This window comes from Halichoerus grypus, chromosome 5, assembly GCF_964656455.1.
Source record: "Halichoerus grypus chromosome 5, mHalGry1.hap1.1, whole genome shotgun sequence".
Taxonomy (NCBI): domain Eukaryota; kingdom Metazoa; phylum Chordata; class Mammalia; order Carnivora; family Phocidae; genus Halichoerus; species Halichoerus grypus.
Genome location: NC_135716.1, coordinates 150,108,865 through 150,135,756, shown reverse-complemented (window position 1 = coordinate 150,135,756; position 26,892 = coordinate 150,108,865). Strand labels below are relative to the sequence as shown.

The 26,892-nt window shown below is 48.0% G+C and overlaps 1 protein-coding gene across 7 annotated transcripts in view; it reads right to left on the bottom strand.

Moving 5' to 3' along the window:
* Positions 1-6,340: 6,340 nt before the first annotated feature.
* The window catches only part of LOC118544703 (BEN domain-containing protein 5), a 1,415,283-nt gene continuing 1,394,731 nt past the window's right edge, over positions 6,341-26,892 (bottom strand). For 6 of the 7 annotated variants that reach the window (XM_078073180.1, XM_078073174.1, XM_078073177.1 and 3 more), the window contains 2 exons: positions 23,150-23,246; positions 15,556-16,938 (listed from right to left, as the gene is read on the bottom strand). In XM_078073180.1, coding sequence (XP_077929306.1) covers positions 16,818-16,938; positions 23,150-23,246 — 218 coding nt within the window. In that variant the 3' untranslated portion in view covers positions 15,556-16,817. Of the gene's footprint in view, positions 6,524-15,555; positions 16,939-23,149; positions 23,247-26,892 lie in introns of those variants that run through there. The other variant, XM_078073175.1, reaches the window with a different exon arrangement.

Genomic DNA, 26,892 nt, shown 5'->3' with positions numbered 1-26,892 from the left:
GCTATAAATACGATCTGAACTGAAAAGTTTCCAGGAAATCTCAAATACCAGCATGGCTTCTTATTAGAGTGGAGACCTAGGGAAGCCAGGAATAAGCTGAGTCCTGATCCATTTCATAGTAGATCCCACGTGGTCATTTCCCGAGTACATGACTGAGATGGATATACTCAGCAGCCTGCAGAAATCTCATGTTCATTTCATGATCTATGGAGCAAGAATCATTATGGTAGGAAAGGGAAAGTTCATGCCCTTAAAATTGTACCCCACCCCAGCAAGATAATACATCTAAAGCAGTACTGTTTCTAGAGGAATGGTAGCTATTAGAAGATGTGGGAGTAGTCGTCCTCATCATACTCCCATTTAAGTCACCATTCTGAGCCCTGAACAAAAAGACCTGATTGTGGTAGAAGATGGTAGGTTACTGTAAATGTAAGCAAATGATAGCCTAATCGTGGTTATGTAGGATGTTTTACTAGATGTGTTTACTAGAACACATCAAAACCGCCTCTGGCATTCAGTATGGGCTACTGGCCCAGTAAATATATTCTTCTAATCCCCACCGTAGAAAAGAATCAGAAGCAAGTACATTCCCTTAGGACAGCAGTGCATATTCAGTCTTGCCTCAGAGCTAAGTTAATGTTCCTATTCTCTGTTACAGTATAGTCAGGAGGGGCCTTGAGTGTTTGGAACGTCCATGGAATGTTACATTGGTCCACTGTATTTGTGACATGACAGTAAACAGACCTGAAGAGCAGAAAATGTCAAGTAGTCTGAACACCCAGCTAATATACATATGCTGAAGTAGACCAGGTATCCACAGTTGGTTAGCTGGTGTTGGGTGTTCAGGGAAGGCTCTCTGAGGAGGAGATGTGTAAGCAGCAACCAGGGGAGGGAATAGCTAGTGTGATAGCTGTAAATCCTAATGACTATGGCATGTTTTAGAAATAGGTAGGCCAGTGTGGCTGGAACACAGAGGACAGGGGTGTGGGGAGTAGTGGGAGTAGAGGTTTGAGAGGTGGTTTGCGGGCCACATCATGTAGGGTCATGGGTGCCAGGCTAACATGTACAAGTTTCAACTGACCCATTTGAAACTCTTTTTGATCTAAGCATAATGGGAGAAAAAATGAAGGGCTTTCAGCAAGGAAATGAAAATGTCTCAAGTCTGTTTGGGTTGCTCTAACAAAATGCCATAAACTGAGTACCTCATAAACAACAGATTGATAAATCTAAGAGTTCTAGAGGTGGGGAAGTCCAAGATCAGGATGTTAGCAGATTCAGTGTCCAGTGAGAACTTACTTCTTAGTTCATAGATGGGCCTTCTGGTTGTGTGCTTACATGGTGGAAGGAGATGAGGCAGCTCTGTGGGTCTCTTTTGGGACGTCACTAATCCCATTCATGAGGGCTCCACCCTCAGGACCTAAGCACTTGCCCAAAGCCGCACCTCCTGACACCATCCCATTGGGCATTAGGTTTCGACATATGAATTTGGGGGGAACACAAACATTTGATCTGTGGCAGATGTTTGTGATTTTTGGGTTTTTTAAAAATACTTTTTAAAAAGTTATCTCTACACCCAACATGAGGCTTGAACTCACAACCCTGAGATCAACAGTCAGGTGCTCTACAGAATGAACCAGCCAGGTGCTCTGACTTACGATTTTTAAAAAGAGCACTTTGGCTGTGTGTGGAGAATGCACTGCAGAGGAGTGGAAGTGAAAGCAGAATCCTTTGGAAGGTTTTGCATTTACCCAGGCTGGAGGTGTTGGTGGCTTGCTCTAATGGCCATATGGAGACAGAAAGAGGTGGATGGATTATAGGGTGTGTTTTGTAGGCCTATTAATGTATTAGGTATCCTCATTAGGTATCAGAAGGGAAGCATCAGACATAACATTTTTGGTCTCAACAACTAGAGGGTGGTGTCTTTTGCATGGATAAGTAAGATTGAAAGAGGAGGAAATTTGGGGCAAGGATAAAAAATAAGTAGAAATAAAAAATTCCTCTTTTTAAATCAAAAATTCTAGGTCTAAGATGACTGGTCATTGCCTCACTATATGAATCTGAATTTCTGGGATGGTGTTAGGCTAGAGATGAGGATCTGGAATTATTGGCCCAATTCATGGGTTTTTACAGCTGCATGTTGAGGCTAAGAACATCTAGACAGTTGGAGGTGGTGTGCTGGTGTCAAAGTGCTTGGACTTTAAAGCCAGACTGAAGTGAGTTTGAATCCTCTCTCTACCACTTATTAGCCTAGTCATGTCACTCTGTGTCTCCAACTCCTCCTCTACAACATGGGGACTGTAGTATCTTCCTCTTCCTCTCAGGGTTGCTGGGAGGATTCGGATCTCCTGGCATTAGTAGTCATAGACACTGGAGACACTGACACCATAATTCATCAGTGAAAACTACCTGAATTACAGCCTTAGTGCCTAGGACTAAACATGCCAGTGTGATAGACCCAAATCTTTGAAATATCAACTCATGTTCCATATTATCAAAAACAGTCCAGATAAATGCTTATACCAGCCTGGACTAAGCTGGAGCAGGGTGTAGAAACCTTGGTAATAAGTAGTGTCATGTAGGGATGATTCTGTGCAACTCATTCACACTTGCTTTCCAGTGGTTGGTAAAGCTACAAAACCTCTTCAACAGATGAACACATAGGTGGTCTTCTAGAATAAACATGGATCTTGAAGTCAGCCAGACCAGGGTTTGAATCTCCAGTCTGTCCTGATCTTACCCTTAAGTGTGAGCTTCAGTCAAGTGGGAGGACTGCAGCAATACTAGACTTCGCATCCGTAACTTCACTGGCATGAGCAACCCACATTGGCTCCTTTGGGATCCGCATATTTAATAAATATGTCAACTGGCATCTTTGTCATTTTTACTTTAATGCAGCTCGTCAGGAGCTTAGCATTGAGGAGCCCTTGAGTTTGAAGCTTATGGAGCAATTAAACTCCCTCCTGGGAGAATCCAGACCTAGAGACTGTCAGTGCATAGAGATGAGCAATTGCGTGTTTGTCTCCCCCTTGCCGGAACCATGGAACACTCCGCTGTTCATCAGAGACTCATAATGTACTTCAATGAGCCACGTGTGCACTGCATACTATGCAGTTAATCTAGAAAACTACGCATCTAATGCACTCAGGGAACCGGCCCATCTTCTATTAATTTCTTTTCATTAGCCATCCTCAGGAAAGCACTCAATGTCTGCCTGATGTGATTCCTACCCACCTTATGGGAAGGGTCAGTAATGCTGAGCCAACAATGGCCTTGGGGGTAATCAAAGTGCTGACACATCCATGCTGTCATCTCATGAGTGTACTTTGAGTCAGAAATGGCTGATAGCATTATCCCCATCCGGTCCTGGAGCTCAGAGAGATGAAGTGACATGCCCAAGGTCACAGGGAGGTTTTATTTCTCTGCAAAGCCAAATCATTAAAGGTAAGGGATCCGGAACTAGGCACGCTTGCATTCAAATCCCAGTTCTGATAGTTACAACTGTGTGAGTGGCCTTAGAGGCTCAGCGTCCCCCCCGAACCCCTTTCCCTCATTGCTGGAGGGAACACTGCCTAACTTGTGACGGGCAGCACCTGCATTTCCGTGACCCCCAGAGCCTGTTTTGCTCCCTCCCCGACAGCAGCTCAGAAGCGACAGGGAGAAGTGACGCGGCTCCTTGGGAGCAGCCTCAACCAAGACTGAATTTGGTGAAAATACCCAGCTCCCTCATCCCTTGTGTGGGATAATTCGGACACATGAGTACGCTGGCTTCTTGAGTCGCCCCAGCACAATGAAGCTCTGGTTCTCCATGGTGGCAACTTGCTTGATAAACATTTCACTGGCTGTCTTGCCCTCCTCATCTCGTTTTCCTGTTTCTCTACTTTTACCTTGAGATCTCTTTTTAAATAAATCCCTTGCACCTACATCCTTATCTCCAGTCCTGAGGGTCTGTTTCTGGGGAACGTGAACCAAGACAGTGACCTTTGACAAATCACTGAACTCCTCGGAACCTGCAGTTTCCTAATCTGTAAAAAGAGAATCTGTATACTACTTACCTACCTCACAGGCTTGTAGGAAAGTTCAAAGGACATTTTGCCTGTGAAGTGTTTTGTACAGTTCTGTTCAAAATTTAGAACAACAGAAGAATGAGAAATGACCAATGTCCAACAGGAAGGGACTAGGTTAATAAATTTGGTTTTATCTGAATGTAGAATATTACATAATCAGTGAAAATGAATGTTTTCAAAGAATATTCAAAATCTGGAGAGTTGTACATGAAAATTATATGTTACACAATCCAGCTAGAAAGCTCAGTGGGGGAAAATATCTAAAACTGTATATATAAAATTATCTCAATTTTGTTTAAAATGTATTAAAAGTTATTTATCTCTTGGTAGTGGTGAGTTATTTTCTTTATGCTTTTTCCTATTTTTCAAATTTCAAAATTTTCTAAGTAAACAATATCATGAAAAAGGAAATGTTAATTATAGAAATTCATTTTAACTTCAAGATTTCAACTATAATTAAAAAACATAGATGCCTAAAAACAAATATATATAAAATCTCAAACACTTTGTTTTTGTTTTCCTTTTTCCTGGTCAAATCACTAGTTATTAACAGGAAATTCAGGTTTCATGCAGTACCAACATGGACAATTAGTAAGGGCTTCACAAAGGCCTAAGGGGTGTTTAAATCTGAGGTCCTTTGAGTCAAAGCTTCAGGCTACTGGGCCTTCCTGGGCTCTCTCCATTTTGATCCTGCTCTGAGACTATTTTTCTTCACGACTTCAGTTCAGGTATTCTTCCGGCTTCCATTTGTGGTGTCAATTCCAAGCTGAAGTACCAGATTGGGGCAACTCTGTGAATAGGCTAACATTGATGACCTGTTTGGCCCCAGTTGCTTGAGCCAGCTCTAGATTAATTTCTTCTGAGGACTCCTTGCCTTACCTGCCCTTGCCCCATTTTGAGCACCTTTGTATATCAAACTCCATCTGCCGCCAACCTCCTACAACCTCCATTTACCCCACAGATTTATAGGCAGAAATTATTCTTACAAAGGAGGAAATTGATCCACCATTCACATGTCCATCCACCCATCCCTCTATCCTTCCATCTTTCCACTCAGCAAATACCCAGACTTGGGTGTGTAACTCTTTCCAGGCACTGTGCTAGATTCCTGGGCTGCAGAGTTAATTCAGACACTGTCCCTCCCGAACTTCCTAGCCAGGAGATAGCAAAGACAAGACTCTCGTGCCTCACTTGGCTCTCCTGTGCCCATGTGTAGCAGAGGCTTGTGCAGCTTGTCCCACGTCTCCTCAGCCCACCTGACTTCAGTGTGGCCCTACTGCACAGTTCTGTGTGCCAGCATCTTTGATCAAGGGGACCTTGGTTGCCTCAGATCGGCCTTGCAGAGGAGCAACCTGGAAAGAAGGGAAATTTACACCCAGGACCCAGGAAGGCAACCCTCAACTGTCTCCCTGTCCTTAGGGGAGCCAACTCTGGGGAGTGATTTTATACCATTTCTGGGAAAGTCCCTAGAGGGACTGAGTCCCCTTTTCCTCTCAGTGGTAATGAGATTATTAACACATGCTTTACTGGGTTTTCTCCCTGTTCTGTCTCACTTTCACCCCTTCCTTTACTTCTGCTTCCAGGTATTACCTGGCAAATAAACTACTTGCTCTCAGTTGCTGTCCCAGTCTCTGCTTTTGGAAGAACCCAAACGAAGATACCATGGCAGGCATTATAAATGAATGAATGAATGGATGAATGAATGATGATATTATAATGAGGGGGGAGGAGGACACTGTTAGAGGTGGACTAATGACCACTTGCTGCTGATGAAGAAAGACCCGGTTACCTCATCATCCACTTATAATGAGGGATTGTAGCCTCCAAGTATGTGTGCCAGGGTGGCTGCTTGACTGACTAAGAGTAATGTGAATGTGGCCAATAATAAGAGCTACCCTCAAAGGGACACTTCCATTTGCTAGGGACTTTGTTCACATCATGCCATTTATTCTTTATACACCTCCTGTGATCCAGCCATTAATTAATCCTATAAGGGAAGAAACCAAAGTTCATAGAGGGGGCTCAAGGTCACATGGTGGCACAGCTGATCTCAACTGGATCCATCAGACACCACAGTCTACACTCTTGTGCCCCCCTCTCTACACAAGTCTATGACAACACCCAGTCAGGGTCCCAATTCTCTAGCTGTTTGGCAAAACAATCCTTAAAGCACACCCTTGAAATCAGGGTGCGCCTTCTCATGGGGTCTAGGGCAACCGTAGCGGGTCTGTGCAGTGCAGCGTAGTAAATAATGCACAAGTCTATCTGTTACTCACTGTTAACCAAGACTTAAGATAAAGCATTGCTTTATTGTTTCTGTCTGGCAGCTCCAGCATGCTCCATGTGTCTATTACCCGGTGATGTTAATTAGGTCCGCAGCCCCGCACCTTCTGTACGCGAGGTTGGCCGTGTCGCCCGCCGGCCTCATCTCTCCAGAGGTGTCTCGGTCGGCGTCAGGTCTGAGGACAGAGAGAATCTTTGCAGGGCCGGCATCACCACCATGCCACTGAACCATGAAAATATACTATGTAGACGTTCTGTCTATGGCATTAGGGTCTAGCAACCTGACGTGCTTTCCAAGGTCACTATGAGACCATCTTTCAGGGTAGTCAGTTGGATTGGAGGGGGGAGTTCCCAGAACCCCCAAATGGCAAAACTCCTCAGTGAACATCTACTTCAACAGGCTCATTTTATAGATGGGCAAACTGAGGCTTAGAGAGAGAGAGTGACTTTTCTAAAGTTGTGTAAATGCTAGTGGACTGGGATTAGATGTTTTTCCTTCCAGTTCTGGCTCTATCAGATGGATCATTTCGAGGTCCCTGTCCCTTGCCCTCTTCCCCTCCTGTATGGTATGTTTGTAGAATGGGTGCATGCAGAGGCTATTCATGCCTTCTCCCACTACAGCCATTTCCCCTGAGGTTCCCGAAAGTAATCCTGTGAATCAGGAAGAGCAATCATTCTTTAATTTCATTCTGCAGGTAAGATTGAGGCTCAGAGGGGAAAGATGATAGCAGCTAACTCGGGCTTGAATCCAGGCTTCTGGGTTAACACTCTTTCTAACAAACCACTTGGCCTGCTTAAGGGTGAATGAATGAATGGACGAAAGAATGAATGAATAAATGTTAAACTTACTAAAGAACGAATGCAGGCATGCGTGATGACCAAGGCCTTATGTTGGCAAGCCCCCATCCTGTGTATTGCATCTCCACAAAGTCAAAACGTCCAGCCCCCTGGAGCTGCTCTGTGGGCCAGAGCCATGAAGTATTTAGTTCACAATGGTGCACCCTCCATTCCACCACCACCCAGTACTCAGCTCGGCTTAGAGCAGGCTCTCTGCAAGTGCTTCTAACACTGAACAGAAATGAGCGTTCCAGAGCCACGGCATCCAGCTCTCTGGGAGCAATTTGGAGAGGTGCTGGGGTGTTAAGGGAGCAGCCTCTCCCTTCATAACACCACACCACACCAGGGTTGTTTTGTTGTGTTTACCTTTCATCCAGGCTGGACTGAAAAAGGAGAAAGAGAGAAAAATAGGAACACCAAGGCTGAGATACAGGAAAGAGACCTAAACATGAGCTCACCCACTGCTGGAGTCAGGAAAGGGGCTCTTGGCAAGCTTCCCACCCCAGGGACTGTCCTGGCTGGGATCTGCATCAGCCTTCACTGGGATTGGGAAGGAGAGGTAGCCTTGACATCCTGCTGGGCACAGTCCCAGGGAGGCTGGGCAGAGGGGGTGATCCATTAATATGAATGAAATGTTGAGAGATTAGATAGAATTTCAAACAGAAACTTAGCCCAGGACCTCTGAGTAGGAGTTGATGTAAAACCGTGCTGAGAATCTGTAATGATATGTCACTTATACTCAGTAAAGCACACATACAAACATTCACAACTATGAAAAATCATGATTTTTCACACCCAAATATGAAAAAGCTACTCATAAAAGGCACACACACAGTGCAAATATACTAGTGTATACACACACACACACACACACACACATTCAAATCCTACATAATCAACTTACCTCTCTCACCTCTCCCAGTCTCTCCCCATCTCTCTCCTTTCCTTTTCTTTCCCAGGGATGCTCTTAGCCTTAAAGTCTGATAGTTTTCTCTATGGGCCTGTAAGCTAGGTTTGCTCCACTTTGCCCGGAAGTATCAGGGGCGGCCCTTACTTACGAACTTCTGGAGGGAGGGAGGGAAGGAGGGCGCAGCCTTATAGAAATGTTCTGCTCAGAGCAGGCATCTCATCTTCCTTCTCAGAAGCAGCAGAAACAATACTGCAAACTGTCAGTGGAGGGTTCCTCTCTGCCTGGCCTCATGTGGGGCCCTGGGACCTGAGCAATGAGTAAGACCCCAAGAACAATGCCAAGTTGAGCTGGGAAGATAGAGCTGATGCACACAAAAAAGTGAAATACGAAGCTATTGCTAAGTGCCAAATGAGATTTTAGACAATTGTTCTCTAGAAGCTCAGAGGGAGAGTTGTCTACGAGGGCTGGAAGATCAGGGAAGACTTCCTGGAGGAGGGTTCTTGAAGGATAGATAGGAATCAGGGCAGCATAGAGGAATGGGCAGTGACTGGCAAACATAAGATGTTTAATAGTTTGTTGGATGAATGAATGACAGGACGATCCAGGTCAAAGGCAAGGCATGGATCAAGTAGTAAACTTTATGAAGGGGAGAAAAGACTGGGAAATATTTTTCCAAAATACTGACCTTTCCCATTCATCCTCTCCGATCCTCAAAATACTCAAGAGTAGGTTGGTTACGGATTATGTCCCCATATCGAAGAGTATGAACCTGAAACCAGTTGAATCTCTGGGATAACTGAAGACAGGGCAAGAGATTTATGTAATGTCGCACAGCCAGGCAGTATCAGAGCTGGGAGCAATTTCCGATGGCCTTTAAATCCTCCTGACTTTATAAGTTGAATCCTGGGGGTGGGAAGTGGGTTGGGGTGGTGGGGGAAGTCTTTGGGATATTTAGTAGGAAAACTTGTAGCCGGTGAGCAGCATCTACTTTTAAATGCGGGAACAGGGTCAGGGGTGTGTTAACAGAGGGGCTGGGCCCCCTCTGCCCCAGCCCAGGCTGCCCTCCTGCTATTACAAGCCCGAGGGTAGCCCCAGCTCCTCCTGTGAAGACGCTTGTCCCCCGTGGTTTCCCAGGAAGAAACTCCAGCCTGGAGGATGCGCAGGGACCTCCGGCTGCAGATAGTGCTAGAGCCAGGCTCAGACGAATGAGGCAAAAGGAGGCCATAGCAGGACCAGAAGTGAAGCAGGGAGCTCCCAGAGGCTTTTTATAAACCCACATTTTATATAATAAAATACGTATTGTCTTGTCAGGGGTAGAGGGAACCTGGAAGGAAGGCCAGCCCTGGAGTCCGGGGTCGTCCGGGCCCCCCCGGCTTCTGAGCTCTGCGGCTTCAGCCACGATCCGTTCCCTCCTCGGCTGCTGTCTCCTTCTTAGGGGATGACTCCACACGGCAGCCGGAGCAAGCGGTGCGGGGCCCGGGCCCCAGGAGGCCCTCGGTGAGGGCGGGGCGGCGGCGGCTCTCGGAGCAGGAGATTGGCAGTGGCCCCAGCAGCGCTGGTGGTGGTGCTGGGGTCGTAGTAGGTTCGTGGCCATGGTTGGAGCTGCCGCGGGGGTAGCAACAGTTGTTCTTACTGTCAAAGGAAAAATGGCCTGGGCGCCTGGGTGGCTCAGTCGTTAAGCGTCTGCCTTTGGCTCAGGTCATGATCCCGGGGTTCCAGAATCGAGCCCTGCGTCAGGCTCCCTGCTCCACGGGGAGTCTGCTTCTCTCCCTCTCCCTCTCCCGCTTGTGCTCTCTCTCTCTGTCTCTCTCTGTCAAATAAATAAAATCTTAAAAAAAAAATGGCCTAATTGCCTTGAGCTTTTTGGCCTTCAAGAAAGGACTAGAGATCAAGTAAATCTATCTCCTCCGTCTCTGCACAGAGCAGGGCCTAGGAGACCAGCAGGGAATCCAAGTCCCAGCCTGGCTTACCGCGCAGCCTGAGCAGTGGAGCGTCTCTGGGAGTTCAGGGCTTCGGGAAGATGCGTCTGGAATCAGCTACTAGGATAAGCTCAGGATGGTGTTATGGATTTAAGATTCATTCTTTCTGGTGTTCTGCGACACTTCCCGTGCCTCTGACGTGTCCAGAACTGCAGTAGGTGTCATGGGAGGGTACAGAGACGAGTAAAACCCAATCTCTGCTCTCAGAGAAATGAAACCACATTGGGGGAGATGACTGTCACAGGAGTGAAGTAACTGATGAATAGATAAATACGTGCTGGGGGACACAAGAAGAGGAAGCAGTCAGTTACAACTCATGAGACTGGGGAGGATGCCAGGGAGCTGGGATATCCCAGCTAAGTCCTGAAGGATAAGAAGAATTTTCTTCTTAGAGTAGAGATGGTGGATGGATCTGAGAGACACTGAGCAGGCAGAACCATCAGGATGTGGCAACTGATCAGAAGGGAGGTATGAAAGACACAAAAGTGGGTTGACATCCAGGCTCCTGATGCAGACAGTTGATTTGAAAGAGGTGCCATAAAGGTGGGGTCATGTTTTAAAGAGACCTTGTAAGCACCCCTGGGGAGAGAGCTAGGGAGTTGCCAGGGAGGGGAGGGAGGGGCTGTTACAGCCATCCAGGTAGGACTGGATGATGGTGGGAGTGGATGGGAGGGAGAGCATGGAAAGGGGAGAGGAGGGAGATGCACAACAATCCTGCCAGAAGTATTATTTCTCCATTTTAACGATGAGGAAAGTAAACTGCTTTAAATGATTCACAAGACCAGAATAGCCTGTGGTGGAGATGAGACTGAATCTCGAGTCTAGGGACTCCAAAGTCACTCCATGACACTGCTTGCAGGCAGACACATTGCTGTGGCAGAAGCAGTGGGCCTGGGGGACTGGCTGGCCGTGCAGGGTAAGAAAAAGAAGGGAGTTAACACAGCGACAAGGCTTCCAGCCTGGGTGACCAGGTGGAAAAAGAAGACATTAACCCAGACAGCTGATGCCAGGGAGAGCAGCAGATTTGGATTTAAGATTGACATAAGGCCAGCCAAAAATAGATCCCAGGTCTTTGGGGACAAGCAAATTGCGAACATCAAGGAGCCATAAGAGGAGTTGCAAGGATGGCTTTCTGAACTGGTCAGGCTTAGCCCCGAGGTTTGGGGTTGAACCAAAAGGCAGTGGGGTGTGGCAGAGGCGGGTTTGTGCCTAGGTCCTGTCCTAGTTATTTCCCAGCTGTGGACCACAGGCAAGAGACTTGATCGCACTGATCTCAGTGATCTGCAAGATGGGCAGGTAAGCCCAGAGTCTGGTGAGAGTGGGGAGAGCTGACGGGACAGAGCTTGGGAGGTCTGGTTGCAGCCCGCACAGCGCATCCGTGTGCCACCTTCGGAGACCATCCCTGAGAAAGCGCATGCCAATCACAGATGACAGGGAAAGAGCCTCTTAGAAATCCTGCTAAAATTCTTTTGTTATTTTAATAAAACAAGACATCTCGCAGAACCTAACCCCGCCCCCCTTTCTCTTTTTAGTCTTGTCAATTCCGCCTCAAGTCAGGCTTGGTGACCGTTGTGTCCAACACTATCTTCTCCCCTGTGCAGAACCCCAACTTACAAAGCCTCTTTCCTCTCCGTCACCGACTCAGGTCTCTGCCACTACCCCACCCCTAACACCTGTTCATCCCACACTCAGGGAGCACGGGCTCTGCTGCACGATCTGTGTTCATGCTGAAGCCGCAGTGATGAATAAGACCTGGGTCCCTGGTCTGACATTGATCCCTCCGTGTGACTGTCGCTTTTCTGGACTTCTCTCACCCCTGTCCTCTACTCAGGAAGACTTTGTACTCCTGTCTGTACTTCATCTGAGCATAAACAGAATTTTGGCTCCAAGAAAAGGGATTTTCAACCCTAGCAAGCAAGTAAGAAGTGAACAGGGGTGAGGGTGACTTGCGGAAAGAGTTCTACCCTCTGCCACTTATTTTGTAGATATTATTATATTTTTTAGACAGCTTTCATTGAGGTGTAATTGATACACAAAAACTGCACATATTTAACTTACACGATTTGATGAGTTTGTACATATGCAAGCACCTGCGGAACAATCCACAATCAAGATAATAGACATCTCCATCACCTCCAAACGCTTCCTTGTGTCTCTTTGCTATTTTTTGTTTTTGTTGTTGTTGCTATAAGAACTTAACATGAGATCTACCATCTTAACAAACGTCTGGGTGCACAATACAGTATTAACTACAGGCACTCTGTTGTACGTAGATTTTATTCTATTAATCCTCACAATAACTATGGAAGGTAGGTTTTCATTCCCATTTTACAGATGAGAATCCCAAGGCTTAAAGAGGTTAAATTTTTTGCCCAAAGCCATACAGCGAGTTGATAGAAGAGCTGGGATCCACATTTCAGTTTGTCTGAGTTTTTAAACCCAGGCTGTTCTTATTACGTTATAATGTCTCCCCTATTCTGTCTGCCCTGGTGCCCCTCTGGCTGAGCTGAGCTGTGAGGGAAAGGATCTCTACTCTTGGCGCCCTCCAAATGCTCAGGAGACAAGACTCAGAGGAAGAATTCTGAACAACAATAGGGAGACATTGTAGGCTCAGCTCACACACTCCAGAAGGAGGGAGTGCGAACAGCACCTGAACTAGATTATTTGCATGGGGTCAGTAACCCAGAGGGTGCCAGGATGGGTCTTGCAATGACTACCTTGCTGAGTTTCCAGGAGCCCTGGGAGATATAGAAGCCTCTGCGTGTTGTGATAAATGGACCACTTGCCCAAACCCCACCCTGTTGGAGTGCTCAGCAGGAGCTCATACAGGTTTATGGGAGCGAGAGATGGGAAGAAGACAGGGTTTCAGCTACAGGTGCTAAAAAGTCCTGAAATCCTTACTCACAAACCCACCCTGGAAACTTCTGTGTCCCCTGCCTCTCTCCCCATTCCCCACCACCTCTAAGTGATCCCATTGGTCACATGTTATTCTGCTTACACCTGTTCTCCTGTTTTGACCTGATTTTCTCTAGAGACCAATGGAGAGTGCCCAGCTTAGAGGAATGGAAAGGGAGCTGGGTTTGAATCCAGATTCTCACTAGCCAGATGAATGCAAACAAAGGATTTTACTTTTAGGAGTCTCTATTTAGCAAAATAGAAAATGATACCTCAAGGACTATTGGGGATATCAAATAAGGCAGTGGATGCAAAGGCATCTAGCATGATGCCTGGCACACAGCAAATGCCCAGTGAGTACTTGGCAGATGAATGAATTGAGGCCAAACAAATGTTAATCACTCCAGACTTCATGGTTGGCGCTGCTCTTACTACTTAGGAAAATGAGCCAGGATGCTCTTAGGTAGGTCTCAGGTATGTCATTGAACCACAGGGAAAGCTCCCAGCTAAAGGTCCCCTGCTGCTGCAGGGACTGTCATCAGAAGCAGGTGACTCAGCCTCTGCTGTGGGCTTCTATTTTTGGGTGTGTGTTGCGGGGGGGGGGGGGGTTGCAGAGGGAGAAGGAGAGAGAGAAACTTAAGCAGGCTCCACGCCCAGCACAGAACCCGATGTGGGGCTCCATCTCACAATCCTGAGATCATGACCTGAGCCAAAATCAAGAGTCAGATGCTCAACCGACTGAGCCACCCAGGCACCCCTCTGCTATGGGCTTCTGCACAAAGAATCTGGGTGACCTCTGGCTTGCCTACCATAGCTTTTGAGGGTAAATAGACCCCTAGTCTTGTCTCTGAGCTTCTGGACTAGTGGAGAGAAAAGTGGCACTGTTTATGGAGATACGTGTGAGAGCCAGGTAGGAGCCCAGCATGTCTCTCCCCTCTCCACTCTTCCTTTTGGCAGAGTTATCTCACTTTCCTCAGAACACTGGGTTGGTAGCCCAGTCTACCCACTTGGGGCTCTATGCAGAGATGAAGGTGGGCACGTAGGAAAAGAGGCTGGAGCGCCCCCTCCTGGGGCTGGGTGGGCTAGTAGCTTCTGGCTGGTTCACTGCCAGATTGCTGCTGTCTTCCATCTCCTTGCCGAAAACCTTCCTCTCTAACTGGAGACCACAGGTAGAACCTGGCCCAAGAAAGCTAGGGAGTTGCTGAGTAGGCCAAGGTCCCAGGGAGGTCCACTGGCAACCCCTGGTCTCTTGGGTAGCCCTTTCCTCTCTGCTCCGCCAATGGAAAGAAGCAGGTGGTCCTATTGCCAACACACCCTACAGTCTGCCTTATAGCTAGCATTTTTCCTTCTTAAGGAATTCTAAATGTTAGCAGGGTCCATATGCTGTAATTCAGAGACATTTAATGTCATTTGTTTAGCATTAAATGATACTTTTTATACTGTAAATTCCATTCTTTGACATCAGGAATGTAACCACCTGCCTCATGCCATTCCTCTCCAGAGTTATAGACCAGGAGGTGATGCCACAGAGCATCCAGCATCCCCCAGAGAAGGAACCCCTTCCATTTCCCCCATGACAGATGTTCATTATGAATATTTGCATACATCTGGTGATGGGGAGTTCACTGTCTCCCCAGGAAGCCCATCCAATGGCTGGCAACTCTATTCACTAGAAAGTTTTCCTCATTTTTTGAGCTGAAATCCATCTTATTGAAACTGCATCATTGGATTTGGTTCTTACCTTTGGCAACACAGAACAGGTTTGCTTCTTTTGGACAAAAAAAAAGTCCAAGATGTTCTTCCCACTTTTTTAGAGATTGTGATCTCACTTTCCTACCCCTACTCCCTCTTATTTTTCATCACAGGGATAACCAGCTCATCTCCTCATCCATTTCCAATGGGAAATGATTTGCCGACACCTCACCATGTTGGTCACATCTCAAATAACACAGCTCACCTTTCCTGAGCACCCTTGCTGACATTTCCCAGACCTACATAACAACTATAATGAGGCAGGTATCACGATCACCACCTTGCAGGGGAGGGAACTAAGATTCAGACAGGTTAAATAACTTGCCCAAGATCACACAGATATTAAAAGACAGAACCAGGGTCTGAATGCAGAGTTAGAAGTCAGAGGCGCCTGGCTCCAGGTTCTTGGTTTCAAACCGCTCGCATACCTGGGGCTTCTGAGGCTGTGATCCAATCAATCAATGCAGTTTTTACAAAGTGGGGCCTAAATATGGTCCCAACATTATGGAGACGGTCTGATCAGGGAAAATAGACCTGGACTGTCACCGTGCCTGATTTATGCAGTCCACCTCTGTTCATGCTGTCTCAAGAGATGCTACCGTTTCTGAAAGACCTGCCATGCTCTTGGCTCGCGTTGCACTCAGCTCAGCTCAGCTCCCCGGGACTCTGACACAGGAACTGCCGGAAAGTCAAGTCTTGACTGTTCTTCCTTATCCCTGATGACAGAGTCCCTGACAGCAAAGTGCGAGTCAAACCAAATTTGGGTTGGCTGGTTGGTTCCTGTGGGAGTGGAAGACCTAAAGGGAAGGGTGCCAAGAATGTTCAGAGGAACAGAAGAGATGCATAAACCACTTTATTTGTGTTCCTCTGGGCAAAAAGAACCCCGAGGAGAAGCTATATATACCACACAACATTTGTAGCCAACTAACATATGGTTCTTTGTTATCATTTCTGAAAACCAATAAGCAAAGGGAGAATAAGCTTTGCTCTCAGTTTTTGCAACAAACTTCAAAAATCCCCCATCCCAACGCAAAAGAATGCTTAACTGGAGCTTTGTGCTAAAGGCCCTATCTCCCCTGAGCCTTCCTTCCTCTCCCGATCTCCGAATCCTCATTTCCAGGAGGTCATTTTAATTAGCAGGCTGTCATGGTGACTCAGCCTGCCTGCTTCACAGAAGGGAAGGGAGCAGACTCCTCTGGACCCATTCATCATACAAAGGCACTTTACTCTTTAGAAAAATGCACAATATTTAGCCCCCCCCCAACTTGGGAATTGCTACTGTGGCTGTTTTATTTTATCAGCCCCCTGCCTGGAGCGGGGGGAGGCATTCTCCTGTCTTCTGCATCTCCCTCACCTGGCAGTCATCCTTCCCCCATTGCAGAGTATCCATACCCACCTCTTCAGGGGCCAGGTTTGGTCCCTGGCACCAGGATCTGGAGATCTGAACCATGACGGACCTCTTGGAATGAGTGACCAATACTTTTTGTCTTTGGAGCTACAGTTTCAATTCAACTACCCAGGTCACTGGGGAATGCATGCAGCCCAGAGACACTGTGACAGCATGCCTCGGACCACTGTGATTTCAAAAATTCTGTCCTATTGTTCCCAATAGCACATTTGTCTTTGGGTTGTAGGTGTCATTGATGGTGTTTTGGATCAGCAAGTATGGACGGGGCATTTCTAAAACTGTGAACAACCATCACCTAGTCTAGAAGGTAACCACCTGTGGTAGGTATACAACTTTAAAAGGTAACAGGGTTTCAGAAGCACTGACCTGAGATGTGCCAAACCTCTCAAAAGGGACGTGTAGCTTTTCCTCTTGCTGTGAGGATCTCTGTGCTGGGGAAAATAGCATCTGTACTCACTTGGTTTGAACCTCCTATTTTGATCCTGAGCCTTAAGCTGAAGTCCCACCATTGATTTTCCATTGGTAAAAGGGAAAATTGACAGTGAGGTTTCTCATTTTTCCTTCCCTTTCACTAGCTTATTCATTATCCCACACCCTTTATCTTGGAAACTAGAGAAGGGTGATTAATTTCATGCCCCAGCAGAAAATGCATGCTCCTGCCTCCACAAGACCTCCTGGACTCCATGTCCTTAAAAAGAGTTTGAAGGGTCTTTGTGGTTCACGGAGCTCTTCTTGTCCCCTTTGCCGTTGGGGTGGTTCCTGGCTGGGCCCCGCAGGAGTGGGTGCTTGTAGGGAGGGGGCTTTTCTTTCCTGTAAAGGGGAGATAACAGAAAGAGAGAAGAAAGACAGCACATATACATACCGGATTGAAATCATTTCTGTGCATGTCTCTCTCCCCCACTGGACTACGACAGCCCAGGAGCAGTGGCCTTGTCTTCCTTTTCTCTGTGTCCCAGGAACCCAGCCCAGGGCCTGGTTCAAAGCAGGCATCATGGCTCAATGAATGACTGCTAGATGGTTGGATGGATACTCTGTATCATTCTGGTTCTGGAGAAAACCTGACAGACTACAGCTCCAACTCTTCCATGTGTCCACCTTGATTCTAACCCATCCTCTCCAATTCACAATGGGAAGGGGGTGGACACATAGAAGATCTATATCCTGGGTGAGCCTGGGACCCCATCCTCTTCATAACCATCATGGGCGCCAGAGTTGCCCTTATATTCCTCAGAATAGCCTAAGTATGGCATTTCATAGTGGGTCTGTCTCCGCCACGAGCTTGGGTGATCTTGGAAGGCAGAGGTATGTCTGGCTCATCTCTGAGTCACAGCACCCAGCACCCAATGCCATGCCCTTAACACTACCCTTCGGTAATTGCCCTCTGTCTGTTTGGCTCACACACTAGACTATGAGCTCCTTGTGGACAGGGACCAAGTTTTATCCATTTTTGCATTTTCCCTCATACAGGGCCTTGTTTGTTATGTTGTTGACTGGTAAGTTGATGTGCCATTCATTCATGTGATTGACTAAGATTCATTTGCAGTGGAAAGAGTAGGCTTTAGAGCCAGAAGGAACTCACCTGAATTCCCAGGTTGCCTATGTATGAGGGGTGTGATCTTGGGAAAGTTATTTAACTTTTCTGGGCTTTATTTGTAAAATGGGGATAAAATATCCTAATCTTACAGGGGTGTTGTGAGGTTAAATGAAATAATATGAGTAAATGCACTTAATGTCTTCCCTTTCCTGCTGTAACTTACAAAGGCGTGGTGCTAGAGGGTCCCATGGTCTCTGGACATGACAAAGATGAGTCAGACATTGATGCTGTCCTCAGGCTGCTTACAGTTTAGTAGAGGAGACAGTTGCACAAAATGACTACACAAAATAATGAAGAATTACAAAGCACGACAGAAAGTGGCAAACACCGTAAATATGGAATCTCTCTTGTGCTTTTTGAATTAGGACTGAAGAAGCAACTTCTTATAGCCCATCATGCTCTGACCTTGGAGTACCCATTTTCCTTCATCGTTGATGAGTCATGAATAAGGTAAAAATGTAACAGGTGGCGGCACACAAAAGGGACGCCTTGCCCTAACCTATCTCCCCCACCAATAGGCCTCACTGCCCGAAATGTCACCGTCGCTGAGGGACCTGGCTAACATGGCAAGGCTGTCTAGCATGGGTGAAATACATCTAGACCTCGGTACCCACAGACAGCCTAGAGCACACAAGAGCCTATGTCCTTCCTGCCTCGTCAGCTCTGGTAAGTGGGGGTTGGGGGTGAGCTTTGCAAATAACAGGGTGCTATTCATATGTCGAGGGGTGGGTTCTTAACACCCAAAGGGAGCATGGGAAATCAGATGGCTATGTTTTCATGGGGGTAAAGGAAGGCGTACTTCCCCTAGAGGGGCAAGTTCAGGTACAAGCAAGGGGGGGGGGCAGTCCTAGGTAGATGGGGGCATGGCAGAAGGTGTGCAGTGGCCAGGGGGGCATGTGAATGTGTAGACTGATTGGCAAAGAGCCTCTGTAACCAAGACGGGAGCAAAGAGAGAGAAGGCACTGGAAGGCAAATATCCCATACATCTGGGGCCTGTGTTCCTCTTCCCATAATGCCTTCCCCCACCTCTCCAGGCTCACTTGGGAAGCAGACTTCCCAGAAAATAAGCTTCTCCCTTCTCAAGATCTCCACAGTACTTTGTACCTTGCCCTCAGCAAACCATTTTCTAGGTAGTTCTTTGTCTGTTTTTCTCACGAGAATGTGAGTGTAACACATCTGATTTTTCTCTGTAATTCCCAAGCAAAGCTCAGGCCTGGCGTAGGTGCTTGAGGAGCGATTGATGAATAGAAATGAACTTTTGGTCTTGACCTTACTGTCTCCATTGCTCTAGACATCCTGGTCTTGTCATTGCCTCGGACTGTCTTTTCAGGCCCTGCTTCCTGCCTTCCACCCTACCCCCAACATGGAATACCTTCTCTCCTTTTTCTGTTTCATCCAAGTTCTACATGTCCTTTAAAACCAAGTTCAAATGCCACTTCCTCCCTGAAGCCTTCTTGGGATACTCCTGCTGGCTGCCAAATGCTGGCCGGGTGGTGTAGGAGGGGAATTTCTGGTTGGGTCTCACTTTTCTTTTCTAAAACGTGAAAGGGTTGAAGTCAAGAATTCTTAGGGGCTTCTTCATTTCTACCATTCCATAATTCATACATTCATACATTTGGGACTTTTTTAGGATATACTCCCTGCTAGGCTGAGCATTGTGCACTAAAGATCCAGGAGTGACCCAAGATAGCTCCTTAAGGGGCAACCTGTCTAGTGGAGAAGCCAGATGTGCAAAGATGCCATGACAACATGGGACATACAATGCTACAGGTGTGTGCAAAATGCAGTTAGGAATCCGGCAGAGAGGAAGTAGCTCTATCTCAGGTGGAGAACAGAGATAGTGAAGCAGAGAGGTGTGATGTTTAGACCCAGCTTTGAAAAGTATGTAGGAATTCACCATCTAGAGACAAAATAGGAGAACATTCTAGGAAGAGAAAAAAAGGATGAACAAAGACATAGAGGCATGAAAATAGTTGACTTGTTTAGTCTGAAGCATAAGGACTAAAGTGGTAGAAAGCAGATGGGGTGGAGAGGGTGCTCACAGGGGAAGGGGTGTGCTGGGAAATGAAGTTCAAGATGTAGGCCAGAGCTTTGAATACCAGGAAGAGGAACTGGAACATTACCCTGAAGGTAATGGGGAGCCATGGAAGGTTTTTGAGAGAGAGTATAATCTGATATGTAGCTGAGCACTTTCATACGTTGTTTGGTATTGTTTGTCATCTTTGCATGTGTACATGCCTTTCTCCTCGGTGTCCTGGGCTCCTGATGGGCAGGGGCTCTCTATGTCCCCCAGCACCCAGTGCATGGCCTCGCATATGGTGGGCTCCAGTGTGTTGAGTAGATGATCATTCCCATCCTCCAACACACACATCACAACCCTACCATGGAGCCCGCCCTCCCAGCCTGTCGCTGAGCCTGAGCCCACTTCACACTCAGAGACCAGCCCACCTTCCATGCTCATGCTCTATCTTCCCACAGAGGCTCACCTCGCCTGTTCATTTTTCCTAATTTTCATCTACCTTGATGGGACCTTTTGAACTTTAGCCCTGTGGCTATGTCATTTTGATCCAGGTAAGTGTGGGGTCTTGGCTTTGGTCACGAACGCCACATCCCTGAACCTATGCTCTTGGGCCCACATTGCTGGCCCTCCTGGCCCTCCCCAGGGACCCTCTCTGAAGGGCAGCCTGGCCCGCAACAAGCTCCCACCAGCACCTGAGTGGAAACTGACAGATTATAATTATCCACAAAGATGAGAGAAAACAAAGATTAATTTTGAGCCAAAACATGTAATTTTCCTTTAAAACCAGAACTACTCTTTCACTTATGTTATTTGATGCTTGGGTGGAAAATAATACAAACAAAGGGGATGTATTCAAGTCCTAAATCAGAGCCTTGCGTCCTCCTGGGAATTCATTTTTCAAGAGTTGCTGACAACTGAGAGCTAAGTGATACTCATAGTTGGCTGAGACAGAGGTGTGGGCATGGAGAGGGAGTTTGTTTGGTTTTTCTTAATTTAAGGGTGGGTGCATTTACCTCAAGTCCTCAAGGCCGTGCACTTTGAGGAAGGAGCTCTCCAGCTCTTTTCTAAAGAGGCTCCAAAGTTTAGAGCAATGAAGCCCCATGAACAGTTGCACTGGGGGCCCTGAGAGCTGCCTGCAGCCTCCCACCTGGTTTCAGGTTCCCGCCTCCTGTCCATCTGGAGGAACTCTGCTAACTCATGCGGAGAAAAGCAGGCTGGGGATTGTGGGGCTTGGGCTCTAGTCCTGGCTTTGGCCAGTGCTGTGTGCTCCCTGGGCCTCGACTTCCTCATCTGTGTCGGGAAGAGGGGCCTGCGCCATTGCTGGTCTCCCTGAGTGTCGGCACCATTTCACTGATAGTGCAACAGCCAGGAAAAAGTCTAAAGGATCAAGATCATTTTATTCAGGTTGACAGAGGACCTGAGAGAGACAATCCCCAAATTAACTTGTAAATGAGATTCTAAGAATTCTTTTGAGCATTATAGAGCTTTAAATTTTTAAGAACTTTAACCAATCAAGAATGACTTCTAAGAATGAACTGAGCACTTTCCTCTAGAGGTGAGCTCTTCAAAGGCAGGGTCATGCCCTACTCACTAAGCACGAGCACCTCCCTCGCCCCAGGGGACTGGCTTAAAGTGCTGGTTTTCCTAAGTGGAGGAAGGAAGGAAGGAAGGAAGGAAGGAAGGAAGGAAGGAAGGAAGGAAGGAGGGAGGGAGGGAGGAAGAAAGGAAGGAAGACACGTATGCATGCTCAGTACAGTCTAGGCACTTGGGGAGCACAGAGAAGAAACAGACATGGTCCTCCTTGAAGGTGTTTTTAATCCACCGGGAATGGGGGGGTGGGCACAAAGACCCCACATGATTGGTGAACAATCTGAGACAGAGTATGAGTCAGAATACATTGTTTTGTAGACTCTGTGGAGACGTGGGCCTCACAGCATGGTGGAACGTGGCCCTGAGAGATCATCCAGCCTAACCAGAGAAGTCCAGGGACTTGCCCCAGGCCACAATGAGCTGGTTGGAAATCTGGGATTGCAACCCAGAAACCAAAGGAGATGGAAACATTATTGAGCCCCTACTGACTGCCAGGCACTATACCAAGCTTGTATCCAATCTTTAAAATCTCTAGAGATTTTAGTTATTACACCCACTTTATAGGTAGGTAGAGAAAGGTTTCAAGAGGCCACGAAACTTGCCCAAGATCCCACAGTTAGCATGAGCCTGAGACAGAATTTGAACCCACACTGATAGTGAGAAAGGATTCCTGCTTAAGGTGGAGCTTAGCTGGATTTCAGTCTAGCTTTGGAATAAAACAATCCTAGGATCAAATCCTACCTCTGCCAAAATCTCTTTGACAGGCAATTCTCTTCACATTCCTGAGCTTCCTTTACCTCATTTGTAATATGGGAAGTATAATATCGATGAGGAATAAATAAGATCATGTACAAAAAGTACTTCGCTCAATAAATAACAGTGATTAATAGTGTTTTTGTTAATTACAGGGTATGGAGGAAGGTGCATTAGTGCAAAGGCCCTGAGGCAGCAAAGCACATGGGCAAGGTCATGGGCAAGGTCAGTGGGAAGAATGGTCTGGCAGAAGAAGGAAGTTGGACATCATTATGTCCTTTACGGAGGCTGGATCACTAGAGAGTAGGAAATGAGGCCAAGATGTAGGGCAGGGCCAGCACATTCCAGATACCATTGGGTATCACTGTCCAAATGCTCACCGGGCTTACTTCCAGGGGTCATGGGAATGCCCAGTACTTTGGTCTGTGGTCTCGCCCTCTGAAAGGATACTCATCCCCTGACCTTCTCTCTTCAGTGGCCCGAAAAGCTGACTCCAGCAGAAGACCTGATGTGAAATTTCTTAGGGTTGTGTCCTCCCCAGCCCTGAACCTTCACGTCTTGAGGGAAGGGGGCTCTCACGCCTTAAGGGGATACGTGTAGGCCTAAAAATGTGCAGGGTGCTTTAACACGCATCTCATAATAACTTTCTAGGTGAGTGCCATTGTCCCCACTTGACAGATGAGAAAATGGAGGGATCAGAGACCTTATGAGCCTAGATGAAGTAGGAATCCTAGAGGATGAGCCACCAGATGAAGTAGCGTATGGAGACACCCAGACTAACTTGGAGGGCACTCAGTCCCTCAGCACCTCCCATCCCCGTGGACTCCTATGGGAAACCCAGAAATGTGTCACCCCCACACTGTCTGATGCTGTGACGATACTTTATAGGCAGAAAACATGCTGTTGAGCTCTTCTGCCCCATATGCTGGGGGGCAGGCCAGGGATTATCTTTCTCCCACCACAGACGTGAAACTGAGGGCCAGAGAGAAGCCAAGGGAAGCTGCCCCTGAACACAAAGCCAGTTAAGTAGGACACCCGCCATACAGTTCTGCCCTGTCACTTACCGCAGCCTCGGCATGGGAATTGCCACTTTCTCAACCAGGGGGTTCAGCCGATAATAATCCAAAAACGTTCTCGCCACGTTCCTTCCCAGCTTCATATCTGCAAGCATGTGCGTCAAGGAGCAACTTTGGAAGGAGACGGGGACAGAGCGAAAAGAGGACTAGTAATAATGACAGCAGTAACAGAGACGGTGACACCACTCACCCTTCTAAACTTTTTGTGGGTCCTGTCCTTTTTTTCCCAAAATTTTAGATACTATTATTTTCCTCATCTTACAGATGAGGAAAAGGTACAGAGAAGCTAAATAATTTTCCCAGGGTCAAAGGACTAGGAAGGAGAGGAACCAGGATATGGATCTAGGTATTCTTACCTCAAAGCTATGTTCATAGCTTCTAGAATATACTGCGTCCCTTGGGGAATCACTGGGCTTCCACGATCTGGCTTCAGGTAGCTCAGGGTGGAGGCAGATAAGCAAGACCCAAGGGCAAGAGACCCTTTGTTGTGTGTAGACCAGGGTCTCTTTGACCCTTAAGGATCAGTCATCTACTTTGGTAACCTTGGGTGGGGGAGGGGGCAAAGGTAAAACCCTCTCACCCTAAACAGTGTCCGTGTTCCACGTTGAAATCTACCGATCATGAATCCTTAGGGTAAGGATTCATGACCTGTTAAAGTACAAACTCCTCAGGGAAGGAGAAAGGGCCAGTTCTCTATCAACCATTAGCACTTTAGTACGAACCGGCAGACCAATCATCTATTCAACAACACAGAGTACCTGCTCTGTGCATTATAGCTGACATCTCTGAGCCTTCACATGAGCTATTTCCTCTGCCTGAAGTACCTCCCCACCTCCCTTGGCTAATTTTTGCTCATCAATTCTCCAGTTAGGTGATACCCCTTTAGCAGAGCCTTCCATGATACTCCTCTCCCCAGGGCTGTGATCGGTGCTCTGGCCCCACACTTCCATGACTTCTAAGTTGACTTCATTTAAAGCACTTATCTCTTCTCTCATATCCCTCAGCAATGAACATCCAAACTGTCACTGTCATGGAACCTCCTCATTCTTGAGTTTGTCCACCTCTCTCCAGGCCCCTGCTGTCCCCCTAGAAAAGGCCAGCATCATCTTTCCCCTGGATTACTGTCATCCTGTCCTAATGGGCCTCCCTGACACAGGTTTTCTTGCCTCGACTCCATCTCCTACAATGTAGTCGGAGGGGATGCTATAGAATGCAGAGCTAACCGCTGCATCCAACAGAGGAAAACTCCCAAGTGGCTCCCAGTTGCCTTCAAAGTTCAAGTTTTGGAACTTGATTTACAAGGTCCTTCACCGCTGGGCCCCTGCTTATTTTCTTAGTTTTGTGCTTGTGGCCTCCGCCTTTGCACCGCCCTTGGCCTTCACGCTCCAGCAACCGAACTTCTGTTGCTTCCAGGCCTTCGCCCACACCCTCTCATCTTTCCAGGCCATGCTTCCTCCCTCCGCGTGCCTTACAGGGTTGACTTCTCTGTCCCCGGACACCTCAATTTCATCATCACATCACGGGAGAGGTCTCAGCCACCGCTCCTTCCAGGGTCACAGAGCTGGACTCGAGTTTGCAGAATGGTCAAAGGAGTTTTCACCACTGTCTTCAAGACAGCCCTCAAGCTGGGGTTGGACATGGCCCAGGACAGGAAAACGAGCATTTAATGGAGAACCTACTATGTTCCTGGCATGGCACCGGTACTTTGCTTACATATACATTTCAAACAATCCAGGAAGGAAGGCATTTTAATCTCCCTTTCGCCCGGGGAGGTTAAGGAACGTATCCCAGGCTGCCTAACAGGCGGTGGTAGAACCAGGACTCGGATTCAGGAATGTCTGACTCCAGACCAGTGAATGTTTCTCAGTGCGAAGGCACCTTTTCTGTCAAGGGCTGAGTCATCCCAGGCCAGAGCCTTGTGGGAGAAGGAAAAACACCAGACAAATTGTTTATGACAGTGAGATGCGCTGCAGGCTCCCCATGCTCTGGGGCTGCCACCTGCTTTCTTCTCCCGGATGTGACCGACCTTCTCCGTCCTCCTCTTTAAGAAGTTCACAGGCTGGCCTTGGGCATGGCCTCTCTGACCAGCAGGCCCTGGTCTGCTGCTTTCACCCAGCCAGGCTCCAGTTGGCTTAGGGGGACCGCATCGCCCCTGTGCGTGCCGACAGTAAGAGCGACGGGCTTCAGGGAAAAGGACAGGTCCCTGCGGACTGGCTAAAAAGGCATAGCCGAAGTTTTGGAATCAGATGTATTGAATCCAAATCCCGGCCCGGCCACATTTTGTGTACTGCACGCCGGAAGTGCCAAAAATGTCTGCAACAATGTCTCCCATGTTATTCTATGACATGACCTTGACCGTCCTTCTACGGAGAGGTGTGGTCCGTATCTCCTCTCATGAAATCTGGGTGGGCTTGGGGCGCCTGGGTGGCTCAGTCGTTAAGCGTCTGCCTTCGGCTCAGGTCATGATCCCAGGGTCCTGGGATCGAGCCCTGCATCGGGTTCCCTGCTCCGCGGGAAGCCTGCTTTCCCTCTCCTACTCTCCCTGCTTGTGTTCCCTCTCTCGCTGTGTCTCTCTGTCAAATAAATAAAATCTTTAAAAAAAAAAAAATCTGGGTGGGCTTGTGACTCACTTGTAACTACAAGAATAGCAGAAGGTGGTCGGAGTGACACTGTGGGACTTGCGAGGCGAGGTCAGCGAAGGAGTTGTCACTTGCCCCTCGCTTGCTAGAATACTCCAGCTGGGGTCCTGCACCTCCACGCACGCAGCCTGGCTGCCCTGAGGCCGCCATGCCGGGAGGAAGCGCAGACGAGCCCGCGGAGGGGCTGCAGGGGGAAGCCCCAACACTATGTGGAGACGCGAGGAAAGAGAGACTCCCGCCAGCCTCGCTGCTCTTCCCGATCCAGCCACGGCATCAAAGGCTCCGAGCCAGGACCGCTCGGCAGGGCCCTCCCCAAATTCGGACCCACGGAAGGCACGAGAGAAGAGCTACTGTTTTAAAGGCCCCGTCGGGGGGACGTGTGTGAGGCAGCAGGCGAGCACCAGCACAGTCTCGCGGAGGCCACTCCGTCTCGGAGCCTGGTCCCGCACCTGTGAAATGTGAATAATAACGCCTGCCTCCCGGGCTCGTGCTGACGTGGTGTGTGGGTGCTGAGAGATAAGTGCAGGAGTCGGGGACCGGGGGAGCCTGAGCCCGTCCTCCCCGGCCTGCAGCGACAGCCAGACTCGAAGCCACCCTCGAAGAAATCCTTGTCAGCAATACTCCAGCTCTGCAAGGAGGAGTCAGGCTGCTCTAGTAAAATGTCCCCACCCCTCCACCCCCCCCACCCCCACCCCCGCCCCGCTCGGGTGCTGATTGTTTTAGACCAGCTCTGCTTAAAAGACGGTGTTTTAAAGGTGGGAGTTGTCTGGGACACCCTTTTTCCCTCTCCGATCATGTCAGGGATTTCTCAAACCTGGGGGGGGCCTCGCCCCAGGCTACAGGGGCCTGTGTGAGTCGAGAAACGACATGGGCAAGGGAAACATTTTCAATGGAAACCAGCTGTCTTTGGACAAGGACTTAGGGTGCAGGCAAGGAGAAGGCAATAACTGGCTGGAACCCTTTCCAATATGTTGCTGAACGGAGAGAGGAGCACCGCGGTGAGAGCTCCCAACTTTGCACTGCCAACAACCATCTCCAAATGGCCTGTAAGCTGGAAATGTCATCTTCCACATATTCTTATGGGGCTCACTG